The sequence below is a fragment of the Ornithorhynchus anatinus genome, chromosome 11 (assembly GCF_004115215.2).
Source record: "Ornithorhynchus anatinus isolate Pmale09 chromosome 11, mOrnAna1.pri.v4, whole genome shotgun sequence".
NCBI classification, from domain to species: domain Eukaryota; kingdom Metazoa; phylum Chordata; class Mammalia; order Monotremata; family Ornithorhynchidae; genus Ornithorhynchus; species Ornithorhynchus anatinus.
This window is the reverse complement of record NC_041738.1, coordinates 58,598,432-58,617,055: the sequence shown is the minus strand read 5'-3', so window position 1 is coordinate 58,617,055 and position 18,624 is coordinate 58,598,432. Positions and strand designations below refer to the sequence as shown.

The window sequence follows — 18,624 nt, the reverse complement described above, 5'->3', positions numbered from 1 at the left end:
GGTGAATGAATGAATGAATGGTCAGCAGCGGCTCCTCTGTGGCTCCCGGGCTCCCTCTACAGGCCTCTCTTAGGAACCGTCTCTGGGCTGCTTGGTTCCCTCCCGGCCCCTTCTACCTGCTTTACCACCTTCCTCCTCTTCCTTCTGCCTAATAATAGTAATAATAATAGTATTTGTTAAGCGCTTCCTATGTGCCAAGCACTGTTCTAAGCTCTGGGGTAGATACAAGGTCATCAGGTCGTCCTACTTGGGACTCACAGTCTTAATCCCCATTTTACAAATGAGGTAACTGAGGCATAGAGAAGTGAAGTGACCAAGGTCACACAGCAGAGTAGTGGCGGAGCCGGGATTAGAACCCACGTCCTCTGACTCCCAAGGCCGAGCTCTTTCCACTAAGCCATGCTGCTTCCCTAGCTTGCCTAGCTGTCTCTCAGAAGGGGCCTCCCACCTGCTCTTCAGTTGAGCTCAACCAATCAAGAAATAGTATTTAGGGAGTGCCTACCGGATGCAGAACACTGTATTAGGCGTTTAGAGGAATACAAGGGAAGCACCATGGCATAGTGGGAAACAGCAGAGTGTAGTGGGTAGAGCACGGCCCTGGGAGTCAGAAGGATATGGATTCTAATCCTGGTTCCGCCCCTTGTCTGCCATGGGGCCTTGGGAAACTCACTTCACTTCCCTGGGCCTCAGTTACCTCCTCTTTAAAATGGGGATTAAGACCGTGAGCCCCAAGTGGAACAGGGACTGTGTCCAACCTGATTTGCTTGTATAATAATAATTATGATATTGGTAAGTGCTTACTGTGTGCCAAGCACTGTTTTAAGCAACAGGATAGATACAAGGTAATCAGGTTGGACATAATCACTGTCCCACAGGGGGGTCACAGTCTCAATCCCCATTTTACAGATGAGGTAACTGAGGCACTGAGAAGTTGTGACTTGCACAAGTTCAGACAGCAAAGTGGCAGAGACAGAATTAGAACCCATGACCTCTGATTCCCTAGCCTGTGCTCTTGCCACTAGGCCATGCTGTTTCTTTTGCACCCACCTCAGCATGTAATAGAGAGTCTGGCACATAGTAAGAGTTTAACAAATACCTCAATTATTATTATTAATACAATTGAGATAGAAGCTAGGGTCCCTGTCCTCAAGGAGTTTATAGTCTAGTAGGGGAGGCAGACATAAAATAATTTACGCTAGGAAGAATAAATGTTCAAACAGTAGCGTGGGTAAATGGATATATGAAAAAGTGAGGTGAGAGGCTGTGGGAACAAAAAGACTGAGAAGAATGTGGACGTGGTGTCAGAAGAGAACTGAGGAGGTGAGACCTACTTAAACTGTGAACTCCATCAGGGACAGGGACTGTGTCCCGCCTGATTAGCTTGTGTCTACCTCAGCAATTAGTACAGTGCTTAGCACATAGTAAGCACTGAACAAAAGCCATTATTGCTATTAGGATTGTTGAGAAAGTGTGATAGGGAGAAAAACAAAATTAGGGAAGCCTCCTCCTGGAGGAGGTGGGAGAAAAGCTTTGAAAGCTGAGACCTGGTGGATTTCAAGGGTGAGGGAGTCTGAATCAGGAAGAAAGGTAGAATACAGGAGTCGGACGTGGGGGAGTTGAGAACAAGGTAAAGCCAAATACTTTAAAGTCTATTGTTAAGAGTCCCTGCTTGACGCAGAGGAATGGGTGATGACTGGAAGTTTTTGGTGTCTGGAGATGTGTGCAGAACAATATTTTAGAGGGTGAGCTGGAGAGTAGTGTGAAGAGAGAGTGGTTAATTATGAGGGAGGAAACTGATGGAGTGCCTTAAAGTCAACCATCAGGAGTTTCTGTCTAATGGGAGATGGATGGATTGCCATTTTTACGTCCTCCTGCTGTCCTGGAATGCCCTCCCTCCTCACTTCCGCCAAACTAACTCTCTTCCCCTCTTCAAAGTCCTACTGAGAGCTCACCTCCTCCGAGAGGCCTTCCCAGACTGAGCTTCCCCTTTTCCCTCTGCTCCCTCTGCTGCCTCTCTGCACCCCCCTTCACCGCCCCTCAGCTAAGCTCCCTTTCCCCCCGTTTCCCTCTGCTCCTTCCCCTCAGCAATGTGCTCATTTGCTCAATTGTATATATTTTTATTACCCTATTTATTTTGTTAATGAGGTGTACATCCCCTTGATTCTATTTATTGCTATTAGGTTGTCTTGTTTTTGACTGTCTCCCCGGATTAGACTGTAAGCCCATCAATGGGCAGGGATTGTCTCTATCTGTTGCTGAATTGTCCATTCCAAGCGCTTAGTACTGTGCTCTGCACATAGTAAGCGCTCAATAAATACTATTGAACGAATGAATGCATTTTTGAGGAATGGTGCTTGCAGAATTACCTCTTAAGGTGAAAGCAACAAAATGACGTGTGGCTTGAAGAAGGGAAAGGCTGGTGGAGAGAAAATCGGTCAGATGGAGCAAACCAATCCACGAGTGGGTAGGGATGCATGGAATAGATTCATGAAGAGGAGGGGTTGGATGAAATAGACCAACCCATGAGTGTGTAAGGCAGTGTGGAACAGACCTGTCCATAAGGGGAAGGAGTTGGATGGAATAGACTAATCACAGCTCCTCTCTTCCTTTCCCAACTTTTCACAGGTGGGTACAGGTTGATACCTCTAGATACCTTCCCCAGTCCCCAACCTGGCTGGAGCTGCCATGACTGAGGTGTTGTGAGTGGGTGTCCTGCCTACAGTGGGGAGGATTTAGGGCCTGCTGGGGGGCCAAGATGGCCCCTGGTTGCCACTCTGAAACCGTGGGTGGTGTCCATGGCGGCGAGGGGAGCGATGACCCACTGCCTCGCTTCATCTCTGCCCCGTCCCCTAGTGACCTAACGGTCCCTCACCAAGTCTCTCACCGGGTCCAGCCTTCTTACACCCACAAGTAGCTCTGGGGGGCACGGAATCTGCCGTCTTGTTGGTCAGGGCGGTCCAACCCTTCCGGTCATCCCCGGGCCGAACACTTGAGATTTCTCCATCCCCCACCTCGTGGTCCTCTTGCCGCTCTTCTGCCCATCTCTTCCAGTCACCTCACGGACGGTGAAGGGCATCCACCCTCCCATGCTCCCAGTGCCCGGCTTGACCGTTGCAATCAAGCTGTGCAGCTAAAGGATGGGGATACCCGGAGCAGGTGCTGAGAAGAGAAGCAACGTGGCCTTGTGGTTAGAGTCAGGCCTGGGAGTCGAAGGACCTGGGTTCTAATCCCACCTCTGCCACTTCTCTGCTGTGTGACTTTGGTCAAGTTACTTCGCTTCTCTGTGCCTCTGTTTCCTCAGCTGTAAAATGAGGATTATATCCTCTTGCCACCTACTTAAGAGTGTGAGCTCCAAGTGGGATAGGGGCTGTGTCCAAATGAGTATCTTGTATCGACCCCAGTGTTTAATACAGAGCTTGGCACGTAATAACCACTTAACGAATACAATTAAAAAAGAAAGTCAGCTGAGGCCAAACCGATCACCAAACCTGCCACCCTCCCCCAAGTCTAGCTCCCCGCAACCCCCGACGACAAATAACACAGGCAACCAACCAGCAGTGGGGATACTTTGCTCCTTTTATTTCAGAGAGGGGACGTTGGAGTAAGCGGTTGGTGGCTGAAAACAATCGATCGACCAATTAATCAATGGTATTTACCGAGTGCTTACTGTGTGCAGAGCACTGGACTAAGCACTTGGGAGAGTACAATACAACCTTCGTTGGAGGAAAACTCGAGCCTGTATCGGTCCAAGCAAGGGGGCTAACGGTCTGCACCAGTTCCCCCCCTCCACCCCTCATCCCCACCCAGAGGACAGGAGACAGAGGGGATACAGAGAGGACACAATCACACTGTTACAGTCAAGTACAATGACAAGAATTTGAACCAGAAGCATCACCTAGGGGAGAGAGTAGAACGTGGTCCGGATGATCTTAATTTCTTTCTGCTTAGGAACATCCGAGGTCTTTGCCTATCGCTCTGCCCGAGACATCCACGCTGACTCGGTCCCCGGCCGGGCCAAGTGTGAGTGGGTGGGCAACGGAGGGGGCTTGGCGATTACCTTTCCTGGGGACGCTGACTGAGACTGGATTTGGGGACCAGATTCTTGTGGAGGCTCGAGCGTCCGGGCCTCCCGGGCAACTTCCACGCACCCCGTTGGCTGGTTTCAGGCAGACAACCGTCAGGGAGGTGAGGTGGGCCGTGTCCCTGCTATGGTCCGGGGAAGGGCTGTGGGAAAACCCCATTTCTTCAGAGAACAGAGAGAGGCTTCTTGGAAGATCAGAACACATTAGAGGGGCAGAGTCCCAAGGACACGATTCCGACTGGTGAATTCGACAGCGTGGGCTGATTCGGCAGACTCTGGATGGGGCTTCCTGTTTTGGTTCGGGTAGAAGCTGCTTTGGGTCGTTGTTCAGGGTAGCGCGGAGTTTCTTTGGAAAAGCGTGTTTCCCTCGGATACTTCGGCGATTGGAGTGGCTACTCCCCACCCTTCCCTACTGTTGGCTAAGAGGTAGACACACAAAAAGGAGACTGTTTCAGACTAGGCTAGGCCCCGTGAGAGGCCGGGAGATTTCTTCGGGAGCCAGAGGCTGAGTTGAAGGGGATGGGGAGGGCTGTTTCTCCGGGCAGTGATTGGTATCTGCCATCCTAAAGGTCTCTCTGTTCTCCCGGCCTCTGGGCACCCCTGCCCTAGGCAGAGAGGGCTAGGGTCTGAGGTGGGGATGGGGGCTGTAGCCTCCCCTCATCCTCCATGAACAACCCTGACTCTAGGCCCCGGGGCTCCACTTGGGGCCAGCAGGACTACAAGCTCAAGTGCAAGCTGGAAGTTGGATGCAGATTAATTTGTAGTGAGAAGGGTCAGCTCTGGTTTCAAGTTCCAGTTGCTTAGACAGGTCCAAGTTGGGAGAAGACGGTGGGGGTCCAGGAGCCCCACCCTAGGAGGGAAACAAGTGCGAGGGAGCAATAACGGAACGCTCCAGAGGCCAGGATTGATTTTGCGGATGAGGGGATGGCTTCCTGGGGTGTGTGACACGGCCCCTGCTAGTGATCCCGCTGCCTCTGTGAGGTCTGAGGTAACAATTCTGTTTATACTAGCTTCTCCTGCCCTGGCTTCCTTCTTAAATCTCTTCAGCCTCACCTCTTCCCCTGCCCTGAGGGCTTGCTTCATTCCTTCCCTTCCTCCCCCATGATGCCCAGTGACGGTGGGCAGTCTGGAATTGGCTAGGCATCAGAGCGGGAGTTCAGGGAGCAGGGTCACCTGGTTCCAGGCCGGAGGCGCTTGCCAGTTCACTGAAGAAACGGCTAAATTCACTCTGTGAGCAAGAGTGGCAGGTGCGCCTGGACCCGTGGAGGCAGGAGAGAAAGAGAGCCAAGCCATCCACATCCCTCCAAGCCGGAGCTCAGGTTTCTCTGGATCCCGAAACTCCAGACTGGGAGAACTGTGGGGCTCACGGGTGGATTTGGCCGGGAGCCCGATCCAGATCCCCTTCTCTCCTTCCCTTCTGCTTACCAGCCTATAATCTGTCTCCTTTTTACCCCTGACGACAGAGCAGCATGCAGGCTGGGCTCCGACCCTGAGCCAGCTGATAGGAAAAAAGATCTTGCCGGGGTGAGGTGGAGGGGCAAAACGGGCCCTCGGGGAGTCCTGAAACCTCCCCCCGGCCCTTCCAGTGGATGGACAGGGAGGATCTGGGGCCCCCTGCTCCCTGCCTCCATCCCCAGGAGCCCTGGAAGATGCAGCTGCCCTCAGCTAGGGGCTGAGATTCTCCCAGGAGGCTCCGGGGCAGCAGCTCAGTGAGGTAGTTTGTAGCATCACAATTTCCCCATGGTCCAGATGGGGAGATGGGACCGGTGGGAGCCAAAAAGGGGGGTTCCATCCAGATTCTGCCGCCGGCCAATCCAGGAGAGGACCGGGGGCCCAAGAGAGGTGACCAGGCCTCAGGACATCGCCGCCCCACTGATAGCATAGCCCCCCCACCCTCGTCATGGCCCTCGGTGACTGGCAAAAGATGGGGTGTGCTCTTGGCTCTGACATCCCAGATTCTGCCTCTTGGCAAGGTCTTTGCCCTCTCCCTCCAGAACAGTTGAGGCCCACAGGCATCCGGGGTAGAGCAGGTTCCTCCAATAAGCCAAGTTGAGCAGCTTTGGCCTGTGCTCGAAAGGGTGTTAAAGCCAGCAGTTCTGGGCCTGAGAGGTTGGGAACTGGATTCCCTGCACTTCCAGGGCTCCTAGGATTGGAGCCGACTGTGGGGGGGAGAGGGAAGGAAGGGGTTTAAAACTGCAGCCGCCCCCTCCCGCCCAGGGTTAGAACCGGGCCTTTGTTTACAGGAAGCAAAAAAAAAAAAGGAATCCTAAAAGAAAAGCTCTTTCTGAAAATGCAATTTTGTGATCTTGCTCAATGAGCGGTTGGTTCGTCACATCTCCTTTCAAGCCTTCCTTGCCTCGAGGCCTCCTCAGCCCGGAGTCGGAGTTCTGGCTGTCCTCAGAGCTGGTCAATGGGTCTCTGATCCAGGCCGGGAAACGAGGCCCAAGGGAGAGGGGAAGTAAGGCCCGGGGAGGATGGGAGATGAAGTCTTGCTCCTTGCCCTGACCCCAGGACCATTTCCATTCAGTTGACTTTCCTGCCTTGGCCTGGAGAGCTCTCGCTAGGGAACTGGCTGTGGAGTCCGGACGGAGGTCACCTCCAACTGCTGGGATGAACTGGGTGGGGCGGAGAGAAGTGTGATGTGAAACTCAGAGGGTTGAGTCCAGCCAGGGATGGGTCACAGGGCAGGAGGCTGCAACAACGTGACGTCAGACTCCGTGGGCGCCCTCTCCACCGAGACCGTTGGGGCGAGGAACGGGAAATGCTTGCCGTCGAAAAGTCCTCGGGTCCAGGTGACCGACAACCAAACGTCCCCCGCCATCCGGGGGGTCTAGGAGAAGCGGGCGAGCCGATCTGACGGCCCGAGTCCCGGGCGGCCTGAAAGATCTCGGACGCCTCTCCCCATGGCTCCCGGGCCTCAGGCCTCTCCCTGACCTCCCCACCCCATTGGCCGGAGGAAGGGACCACGTGGCCGTGCTGGTCCTCGGGGCCGGGGCCATGGCTCTGTGGACCTAGAGGCAACAAAGACTGGAAACTCTCACTGAGTCACGGAGGGACCAAACCAGCCACTGATGGCAGCTGTCTAGAGAAACCCCAGAAGAGCGGGACGGGGGCCCTCGACGGCCTCTCGAGGCAGCCAGAGGATTGAGTCGGTGGTTGGGTGGCTTCAGTGTGCAGGCCAAGCCCAGTCCCCTGCAGAGCCCGGAAACAAGAGGCAGTTGTGGCCAGTTTAGGCTGACCAAACCTGCCCTAAGGCCAGGGGAGCCAGGTCGGCGAGCTGACAGGGATGTGGTACGCGACAACCTACCGGTGATCTGTCGGGGATGTGGTACACTGAGGGCTACCCAATGCTTTGTGGCCGCCCTATTATCTGCCCCAAGGCATCGCTGCTGGGAACCTAGCAGCTTGTCATGGCAGCCACAGCTGTGGGATGGGGCGGCTCTACTCCACGGGGAGGTGGGAGGTGGCCGGGGTCCGACAGGAACGGCAGCCTGGGGGCTCAGCCCAGGCGGAAATGAGAAAACCGATCAGAAACTGAGAGCCGTCCCCTGGACTAGGCCGGGGATGAAGTCCCTCCACCTCACTCCAGATTCGGACAGGGCACTGCGGGAGTTGCTCTGGGCTCTGCGGGACAGCAGGGGAGGGGTGACAACCTAACACCTTTCCTGGCCCTGAGGAGGGACGGAGCAGAGGCAGGGCAGGGGGAGGGAGCAGAGGCAGGCAGGGGAGGGAGCAGAGGTGGGGTGGAGCAGGGAAAAGAAGCAGGGAAGGGAAGGGAGCAGAGGTGTGATGGGGGGAGGGGGAAGAGGCAGGGCAGGGGGACAGAGGAGAGGCGGTGTGGCGAGGGAATCGAGGCAGGTTAAGGAACAGAGCACGGGGGAGCAGGGAAGGAAGCCGAGGGGCGAGGGAGCAGAGGCGGGGAGTCGGGGAAAGCAGAGGTTTGGAGGGGGAAAGGGACAGAGGTAGGACGGGGAAGAGAGGAGAAGTGGGATGGGGGAGAGAATAGAGGCAGGTTAAGGAAGAGTGCACGGGGAGAGCAGGGAAGGAAGCCAAGGGGAGAGGGAGCAGAGGTAGAATACGGGAAGGAGAAGTGGAAAGGTAGAGCAGAGGGGGAGAGTAGGGGAGAGAGCCTGAGACATGTGGCCCGTGGCCCTGGGGTGTGGCTACAGCATATGGCCAGGAGGAGAGGCCTTGGGGCAGGTCCTGGCCCTCTCCACAGCGTCCCTAACCCGGCTCCCTGCTCGCAATGCCCCCGGCTACCTAGGAGATTGTGAAATGTAACTTTCTTCTTTTTCATTAAAAAAATAAAATATTCAAGACTATCGGCTTCTCTCTTTTTTTCTCTTTTATATAAAATATCAGTAAGCCAAAAGGGGGAAGCAAAAGAGGGACGATAAGGAGGAATCGCTGAGGTAACTTCATACCTTGAGGTAGTTTTACTAAACATGCCAGCTGTTCCCCCTTGGCCCTGCTCTCCGGCCTTGGCTGCTGCGAGAAAGTTGGGGGGCGGGGGGAGCGGGGTTGATGGCCCACCCCCTCGGGCCCAAACCCTGCCCCTGGCCCCACCCCCAGCCACCCCAGAGCCCAGCTTAGGGCCCAGTCTCCTCTCCTAGAGGCTGGAGGGAATGCGTGGCCTCTGCCCCGTCCCCCGTCTGCCCCTAAACCCTGAGATCTCCCCCTCCGGCCCCTCCCTCCTTACCCCCGCTCTCTAGCCCAATCCCACTGGAAGGCCGCGGCGGGTTTCTGGGGGCCTCTGGGAGCCACTGGCCTCGCTGCTGTGGACACTGGGCCAATAGGTGTTACCGTCCTCCCCGGGGACACACATCCAACCCTTAAACTCCATCACAGAGATCCACCTAGGGACAGGAAGCAGCCATGACCACGGCCCCATACTCGTGCCTCCGCACAACCGGGCACACGAGAGCACACGTGCCGAGGGAGGCGGTTGGTACACGGAGGGTTCGGCACCTCCCCCTCCCACCGCGTTCCTGTCAGGAGTGACCTGGGCTCCGGGAGACCCAGCTCGGGCCCCGCTGCGAGTGGCAGAGGCTGGAAATCCTTGTCTAAGAGTGTCTTGGCTCGGGTGGGGATGAGGGGTGGGGGGTGGGGGTGCTCCTCTGAGGGGCAGGGCAGACCGGGAAGGGGAGGGGACGGGGTTAGGGGTCGGGGACAGCTTTTGTCATCGGAACATCAACAAGCGGGCAGGCCGGATGGGCCCGGAATGGCACCTAGCCCAACCTGGTTCCCACGCTCTCTGAGGGCCTGGCGCTGGGGCCCCGGAAGGTCTCGCTTGGCTTCCACACCGCTTCTGGGGCGGACGGGGTCGGGGGTCGGGGGTCGGGAATCTTGGCTCATTTCCTCCGGGCTTGGGTCTGGCCGCTCTGCCCCTTGTGGTGCTGCTGTTTCGCCTGGGCGAGGATGTCCCGGATCTTCCGCTGGGCCATCTGATGGGGACCGGAGGGGTTGGGGGGGACACAGAGAGGGTGATGGTGGTGAGGGGGAGCGCAGTCTGGCCCACAGAAGCTGGGGGCCAGAGGTCCCCGTGGAGTTCTAAACAGCGCCACGGCTTTGAGTAGCAGAAGGGGTGAGCAGAAGGCGGGCTCAGGCCTCTTGAGGCCCGGGGGTCAGAGCAGAGAAGCTGGGAGCTCAGAAGGATGGCAGTACACGTGCTCTGGGACTGAGTCTCAAATATCTGGGACTTCAGCTCCTACCCTCTTTCTGGGAGCAGTCTAACCCCACTTGGACCAGGGCCAAGGCAGGACTGAGGAGTCCGGTTGAGCGACTGAGGTCTTCTGTACATCTTTTCTTACGCACCCTACTACTTAAGCACTTCCTCGGCTGTGTCTCTCTCCCCCATTAATTTTAAGTTCCTGGAGGGCAGGGATCATGTTTACCAACTACTGTAATGTACTCTCCAAAGGGCTTATTACAGTGCTCTGCACACAGTCGACACTACAAATACCACTGATGGGTCGGTTGTGTCTGTTTTCCTGACTTTACTGAAAGCTCCTTGAGGAAAAGCAGGGTGGCCCAATGAATACAGCACAAGCCTGGGAGTCAGAAGGACATGGGTTCTAATCCCAGCTCTGCCCTTTGTCTGCTGTGTGACTTTGGGCAAATCACTTTACTTCTCTGTGCCTCAGTTACCTCAGCTGTAAAGTGGAGATTAAGACTGTGAGCCCCATGTGGGACAGGGACTGTAACCCACCTGATTATTTTGTATCTACCCAGTGCTTAGTACAGTACCTGGCATATAGTAAACACTTAACAAATACCACAATTTAGTATTATTAGTATAGTTACCTGTAATAATAATAATGTTGGTATTTGTTAAACACTTACTATGTGCCGAGCACTGTTCTAAGCACTGGGGTAGATACAGGGTAATCAGGTTGTCCTACGTGAGGCTCACAGTCTTAATTCCCATTTTACAGATGAGGTAACTGAGGCACTGAGAAGCTAAGTGACTTGCCCAAAGTCTGTACATAATAGGCCCCATAAATATCATTGATTGACTGATTCACTGATTGATTGTCACCTCCCCGGGGGGCAGGGAGATCCCTTCACCATAGATGACAGGTCAGTCAGTCAATTGCATTTATTGACCACTTACTGTCTACAGAGCACCTATACTAACCACTTAGGAGAGTACAATATACATTCCCTGCCCACAACGATCTTACCGTCTAGACTAGGAGACAGACTTTAATATAAATAAACCACAGCTATGGCCATAAGTGCTGTGGGACTGGGCGGTGGGATGAATAAAGGGAGCAAGTCAGGGCTACACTGAGGGGAGTGGGAGAAGAGGAAAGGAGGGGAGTCAGGGAAGGCCTCTCGGAGAAGTGCCTTCAGTAAGGCTCTGAAGGTTGGGGAGAGTCACTGTCTGTCCGATATGAGGAGGGAGGATGTTCCAGGCCAGAGGCAGGACTTGCGTAAGGATAGCGAGGAAGTCTGGGCCTGGGACCTCTGCTTACTCTGCCAGACCCTTCCAAATTCCTGGCCCCGCCCGCGACAATGTACCTGACTGGCGTAGAAGTGTCCGATGATCTTGACGATGACTTGTTCATTCTCATCGGGCGTCTGGTCTCTCGGCACCACCACCTCAGCTGCGGTCAGGTTTTGGAGCTCATTGACCTGCACGGAGGTGGGAACTGGGCTCAGGGGGCAGTGCCGGGGAGGGGGGGGTGGGCGGGCGGGCACAGAGGCGGGCAGGGGGGAATGAGGGGACGGGAGAAGGAACTGGGGTCAGGGGGTGGGGGGAACAGAGCAGTGAGATTAAGGGGAAGAGCCAGAGGGCAGAGCGATAAGATTAGGGGGAGAAGTCGCATTATGGGAGCAGAGATTGGTGCAGATGGCTATGAGATCAAGGGGGAGGTGCCATCATTATTATTATTAATGGGTGGAGGCTGAAAAGCAGCATGGTGTAGTGGATAGAGCACAGCTTTGGAGTTGAAAGGACCTGATTCTAGTCCTGGCTCCACCGTATGTCTGCTGTGTGACCTTGGGCAAGTCTTTCCACTTCTCTTTGCCTCAGTTACCTTCTCTGTAAAATGGGGATCGAGACCGTTAGCCCCATGTGGGACAGGGACTGTGTCCTATCAGATTTACTTGTATCCAAACGGTGCCTGGCACATAGAAAGTGCCTAACAAATACCATAATAATTATTATTATTTTTAGCTATGAAATGGGGAAGGAGTCACACCATTCATTCAGTCGTATTTACTGAGCGCTTACTGTGTGCGGAGTACAGGCCGTGAGACTGTAATAATAATAATGAGGGTATTTGTTAAGGACTTACTGTGTGCCAGGCGCTGTTCTAAGTTCTGGAATTGATAAAAGCAAATCAGGTTGGAAACAGTCCTTGTCCCACTTGGGGCTCACAGTCTTAATCCCCATTTTGTACATATCTGTAATTTATTTATTTATATTAATGTCTGTCTCCTCTAGACTGTAAATTCATTGTGGACAGCGAATGTCTGTTTATTGTTGTATTGTACTCTCCCAAGTGCTTAGTACAGTGCTCTGCACAGAGTAAGCGCTCGATAAATACAACCAAGTGAATGAGTGGATCAATGAATTTTATAGATGAGGTAACAGGCACAGAAAAGTGAAGTGTTTTGCCCAAGGTCACACAGCAGACCAGTGGCAGAGCTGGGATTAGAACCCAAGTCCTTCCGGGGAGGAATTGATGGAACAGTGAAATAGGAGGGGGTGGTGTTGATGTCAAAGGGGCAGAGCTACGAGATTAGGAGGAGAAGGAGCCTTTGAGAACAGAATGGAGATATGAGATCGTGGGGAGTTGCAACAGAGGAAGGGGCTGTGAGATTGGGGGGAGGAATTGAGGCCAGAGAAGCAGAACAGTGAAATTGGAGGGAGGGGTTGCTATCGGCGGGAGGGGCTGATATCAGCAGGTGGAACCAGGAGATTGAGGGGAGGAGTCTAGATTGTAAATTTGTTCCTCTAGACTGTAAACTCCTTCAATCCCACCTGCTTTTACTGGCAGAGTGGGCGGGGCAGGGGACTAATTTCCCCAGGCGTTGCCTATTTCGTTGGATTGGAGTTTGAGTTTTTTGTTGAGATCTGAGCCCACCTCCTCCTCATTCCCACCTAGTTTATTAATTTGCTGATTTATATTAATATCTGTTTCCCCCCTCCCAGACTGTGAGCTCATTGTGGGCAGGGAATGTGACTGTTTACTGTTATACTGTAATCTCTCAGTACCTAGTACAGTGCTCTGCACACCATAAGTGCTCAATAAATACAATTGAATACGTGAACAAATACTGTGGCTTAATGGAAAGAGCACAGGCTTGGGAGTCGGAGATCGTGGGTTCTAATCTTCGCTCCGCCACTTGTCAGCTGTGTGATTTGGGGCAAATCACTTTTATGTGCCATCTGTAAAATGGGGATTAAGACTTGGAGCCCCACGTTAGAGAACCTGATTACCTTGTATCTACCCCAGTACTTAGAACAGTGCTTGGCACATAGAGAGCACTTTACAAATACCATCATCATTATTATTATTATTTGTGAGCCCCCTGAGGGCCAGGGACCCCAACTAACGCTCATATTCCTTGCCAATGCTCAGTACAGTGCTCTGCACTCAGAGAGCGCTACATTAACACCTTGGCCATGACGATTTACTCGTATTTACTGAGTGCTTACTGTACGCAGAGAAGTGTACTAAGTATTTGGGAGAATACAACAATAAACAGTCACATTCCCTGCCCATAGCGAGTTTAGAGTCTAGGAGGGGAGACAGACATTAATATAAATAAATTACAGAGCATTGACCTGAAAGTCCCAAGGACTGGGTTCTAATCCCGGCTCTGCCACCTGTCTGCTATGTGATCTTGGGCAAGTCACTTCACTTCTCCGTGCCTCAGTTCCGTCATCTTCTGCTTGATCCCCTTCCCCCAGCCCCGGCCCTGGGGCCGCCTCGTCTTCAAAGGCCCCAACCTTCGAAGACCCCAACCGGGGAGGAGAGGGGAAGGGAGGGGAGGTCCCACCCCCATCCCACCTCCTGACGCCCCGCAGACCCCGCTCACAGTTTTGCCGCCTTTGCCGATGACGCGTCCGGCCGCGGAGGCTGGGACCCGAATGTGCGTCTCCAGCTTCACTTCCTCCTTGGGGCTGAAGAAGTTCTCCTCCTTGAGCTTGCCGTAGATCCGGCCCTGTGCCTGAGGCAGGGAAGGAGGGTGAACTCCTTCAGACTTTGCCGGGGATCGGGGGTCGGGGCAGTCCCACAAGCCTCACCGTACAGGGAGTGTTGAGCTCTCTCAGGCCTCACCAGGGTGGGGAAGGGTCACGTCAGAGTCTGGGGTGGGCCAGGCTCTCGGCCCCTGGCCGGCTCTTCAGCTCTTGCCCCAGGCTACGGCCAGATGATTGTCAAATAATGCTGGCTTCCCATCTTTCCGGACCCATCTTTCCACCCAGGGGCAGGAAGGGCCGAAAGACCACTAAGGACCTTGAGCTCATTGTCTCTCTGGATGACGAGAGGCTCCTCCTCTCCCCGCCTGACCCCATCCCACCCTGCCAGCCGGCCACGGGGAAGACGGTACCTTGAACTGAGCCTCCGGGGGACCGGAGATGATGACCGTACGCACTTTGGAGTCCGGGGTCTCTGGGGGAGCGATCTAAAAATCAGACAGACAATGAGCGAGGGTGGGGTGGGACGGAGGACAGGCTTCCCTGCCTTGAGCTCAAGGCCGTTCCTGAGGATATCCCGCTGTCACTTCAAACTTAACATGCCTAAAACAAAACTTCCCACTGAAACCCTGTCCTCCCTATGACTTTCCCATCACTGTAGATGGCACCACCATCCTTCCTGCCTCACTAGCTCGTAATCTTGGCATTATCTTTGACTCCTCTCTCTCATTCAAGCCACACATTCAATCCATCACTAAATCCTGTGGGTTCGACCTTCGCAGCACAGCTAAAATCTGCCCTTTCCTCTCCATCCAAACTGCTCCCATGTTAATCCAATCACTTATCCTCACCTGCCTTGATTACGGTATCAGCCTCCTTGCTGACCTCCCTGCCTTTTGTCTCTCCCCACCGTAGTCCACACTTCACACTACTGCCCAGATCATTTTTCTGCAAAAATGTTCGGGCCATGTTTCCCCACTCCTCAAGAACTCCTTACCATTGGCTTTAAAGCACTCCATCACCTTGTCCCCTGCTACTTACCTCGCTACTTTCTTACTACAACCTATCTGGCATACTTCGCTCCTCTAATGCAGACTTAATCACTGTACCTCGGCCTCATCTATATAAGCGCCGACCTCTTGCCCATGTCTGCCTCTGGTCTCCAACACCCTCTTTCTTCATATCCGACAATTACTCCCCCTCAACTTCAAAGCCTTATCGAAGTCCCATCTCCTCCAAGAGGCCTTCCCTGACTAAGCCCTCCTTTCCTCTTCTCCCACTCTCTTCAGCGTCCCCTTTGCTCCCTTTATTCATCCTCCCTCCCAGCCCCACAGCCCTTATATCCATATCTGCAATTTTTTAAAATTTGTATTAATGCCTGTCTCCCCCTCTAGACTGTAAGCTCGTTGTGGATAGGGAACGTGTTGTATTGAACTCTCCCAAGCGCTTAGTACAATACTCTGCACACAGTAAGCACTCAATATATAAATGGAATGAAATACGATTGAAGATCTCCTCCAAGGGGCCTTCCCAGACTAAGCCCCCTCTTCCTCAGCTCCCGCTCCCTTCCGCATCACCTCGACTTGCTCCCTTCGCTCTGCCCCCTCTCTCCCCGCCCCACAGCACTTATGTATATACGTATATATCTATAATTCTATTTATTTATATTGCTGCCTAGTTACTGGTTTGGATGTCTTTCTCCCCCTTCTAGATTGTAAGCCCGTTGTGGCCAGGGATTGTCTGTATTGATTACTGCAGTATTGTGCCTTATAAGCACTTAGTATAGTGCTCTGCACACAGTAAGCGCTCAATAAATACGATTGGATGAATGAATAACCCTCAAAGGGTGCTCTCCTCCTTCCCCCACAGAAGTCACCTTGATGGAGGCGCTGGCAAAGCGAGAGAGCTGCTTAATGTGCTGCCCCTTCTTGCCGATGATGGCACCCACGGCCTGAGCCGGGATGAACACCTGCACCATCTCTTGTTCTGGAGGCTGCAACAAGAGAGAGCAGGGTTAGACTTAAAGACGAACTTCCCGAACGCCGAGGCACAAAGGACACCAGTTCAGGAGGCCAAAGTAGGGTGTGGAATCCCCAGCCTGGAGGCAGGGGACTGAATCACATGTCCTAAATACCACCACTCTCCCCATCTTCAAAGCCTTCCTAAAGCCATATCTCCTCCAAGAGGCCTCCCTCAACAACCTTCATTTCCCCTACTCTCTTTTCCCTTCTGGGTCACCTATGCATTTTGCATTTTCATTCAATAATTCAATCGTGTTTATCGAGTGTTTACTGTGTCTAGAGGACTGTGCTAAGTGCTTGGAAAGTATAATTCAGCAGCAGATAGAGAAAATCCCTACCCAAAAACGGGCTCACAGTCTGTTTTCCACCTCTTAGGCACTTGATATTCAATAATAACAATAACCGTGGTATTCATTGAGCGCTTACTGTGTGCCAGGCACTGTATTAAGCACTGGGGTGGACACAAGCAAATCGGGGTGGACGCAGTCCCCGTCTCAGGTGGGGCTCACAGTCTCAATCCCCATTTTACAGGTGAGGTAACTGTGGCACAGAGAAGTGAAGTGACTTGCCCACAGTCATACGGCAAACAAGTTGCAGAGCTGGGATTAGAACCCATGACCTCCTGACTCCCAGGCCTGGGCTCTCTCCACTATGCTTCAACCCCATCCTCAACCCCACAGCACCTATGTACGTACCTAGAATTTATTCTAATGCGCGTCTCCCCCTCTAGACTGGAAACTCCTTATCAATCAGTGGAATTTATCGAGTGCTTACTGTGTGCAGAGCACTGTACTAAGCGCTTGGAAGAGTACAATATAACAAAGTCAGGAGACACGTTCCCTCGCCTGTATTGTAGTCTCCCAAGTGCTTAGTAGAGTGCTCTGCGCATAGTAAGCACTCAATAAATAGCATTGATTGACTGATTCCCTTCCTTTCAACTCCAGCGCTGGAGGACAGTGATGTTTCTTGAGAGGGGTTTGCCCGGCCACCACCCTTGGGTGACCCCAGGGGGACCCGCCCCAGCAGTGAAGACCTTCGGAACCAAGCTCCAGATGGAGAGATTGTGGGAGCCTCCGTCCCACCCCTCCCTGACCCTCCCACCTGACCACCATACCGTGAAGGAGCTGTAAGGGGCCGCCCCCGAACCGCCGCTGGGAGGAGGCGGGACGGTGCTGGAGGAGGCTGGGAAGAGGCCGACGGCAGCCAGGTTGAGGCCAGGGATCAGGTGAGACTGCAGCTGAGGAAGAAGAGATAGGAAGGGGTCAGGAAAAAGGCCCGCTCCCTCTGCTTCCTCTAGCACTCAGGGCTGGCGACCGGGCAGCGTATGGGTAGAGGGCTCGACAGGGCACAGGGTAGGAAGCGGGACAAGGTGGGGGACAGAGAGTGAGACAGAGAATGTCTCAGGGCAGAGAGCAGGATAGGGAGCAGAACAGGGCACAGGGCAGAAAGTGGGACACGGCATGGGGCAGGGAGCGGGTTCATCTCCCACTCCCTTCCACGTTTCCCTGAGTCGCTCCCTTTGCTCTTCCCCCCTCTCAGCCCCACATCACCTATGTTCATATCTCTCATTTTATTTATTTGTTATTCATTCATTCAATAGTATTTATTGAGTGCTTACTATCTGCAGAGCACTGTACTAAGCGGTTGGAATGTGGACAAATCAGTAACAGATAGAGACAGACCCTGCCCTTTCACGGGTTTACAGTCTAATCGGGGATTACGTTATGATGTCTGATCCCCCACTTTAGACTGTAAGCTTCTTGTGGGCAGAGAATGTGGCTGTTTATTGCTGTATTGCACTCTCCCGAGCATTTAGGCCAGTGTTGTGCACACAGCGCTCAATAAATACGATTGAATGAATGAATCAATAAATAACTGATAGGCAATGGGGCAGAGAGTGAGACCCCTCTAGACTGCAAGCTCACTGTGGGCAGGGAATGTGTCTGTTTATTGTTGTATCATACTCTTCCCAGCGCTTAGTACAGTGCTCTGCCCATAGTAAGCGCTCAATAAATGCAACTGAATGACTGCCTGACAAGGCATGGGATAGGGAGCGGGCCTGGAATCGGGCAGACTAGGACAGGGCATACAATAGGGAGCGGGAAAAGGAGCAGGATGGGCGTGGAGCCGAGAGCAAAGACGATCTCTTCTTTGGGCCCAGAGAGGTTAAGTGACTTGCTCGAGGTGGCTCAGTACGACAGTGGCAGAGCAGATAAGAGGGATCTTGCCTCACCCTCTCTCCTCCTCCTTCAGAGCATCTGAGGGGGGCGGGTTCCCCCTCACATTCCCGACCCCAGTCAGCCCCAGGCCAGCTTCAAGACCCTGTTCAAGGCCGTCTTCCCAGTCAGCACTGACCCGTACCCCTCCTCAGCCCGGCTGGGCCTTTATTAATAATAATATTAACCATAGCAATAAGAATATTTGAGGTATTTTTTAGGGGAAGCAGGGGTATGGAGGAGATGGGGGAGTTTAGTAGTTAAAAAGGGATTGAGTAAAGGACCGGCAATGGAAGCTCATCGTGGGCAGGGAATGTCTGTTTATTGTTGTATCGTACTCTCCCAAGCGCTTATTGGGAGCACACCATAAGCGCTCAATAAATACGACTGAATGGATGAATTAATATAATAATTATGGCCCTTGTTAAGCACTTGCTATGTGTTAAGCACTGTCTTAAGTGCCGGGGTAGATACAAGTTAGTCAGGTTGGACACAGTGCCTGTCCCACATTGGGCTCACACTCTTAATCTCCGTTTTACAGATGGGGTAACTGAGGCCTGGAGAAGTGAAGTGACTTGCCCAAAGTCACACAGCAGACAGGAGGCGGAACCAGGATTAGAACCCATGACCTTCTGATTCCCAGGTCCATGCTCT

At 53.4% G+C, this 18,624-nt stretch overlaps 1 protein-coding gene across 3 annotated transcripts in view; it reads right to left on the bottom strand.

Annotated features, from left to right (window-relative positions):
* Positions 1-8,745: 8,745 nt before the first annotated feature.
* IGF2BP1 (insulin like growth factor 2 mRNA binding protein 1) overlaps positions 8,746-18,624 on the bottom strand; it is a 48,574-nt gene continuing 38,695 nt past the window's right edge. For 2 of the 3 annotated variants that reach the window (XM_029075750.2, XM_029075751.2), the window contains 6 exons: positions 16,871-16,991; positions 15,610-15,731; positions 14,147-14,221; positions 13,634-13,765; positions 11,105-11,218; positions 8,746-9,525 (listed from right to left, as the gene is read on the bottom strand). In XM_029075750.2, coding sequence (XP_028931583.1) covers positions 9,433-9,525; positions 11,105-11,218; positions 13,634-13,765; positions 14,147-14,221; positions 15,610-15,731; positions 16,871-16,991 — 657 coding nt within the window. In that variant the 3' untranslated portion in view covers positions 8,746-9,432. Of the gene's footprint in view, positions 9,526-11,104; positions 11,219-13,633; positions 13,766-14,146; positions 14,222-15,609; positions 15,732-16,868; positions 16,992-18,624 lie in introns of all 3 variants that reach the window. The other variant, XM_029075749.2, reaches the window with a different exon arrangement.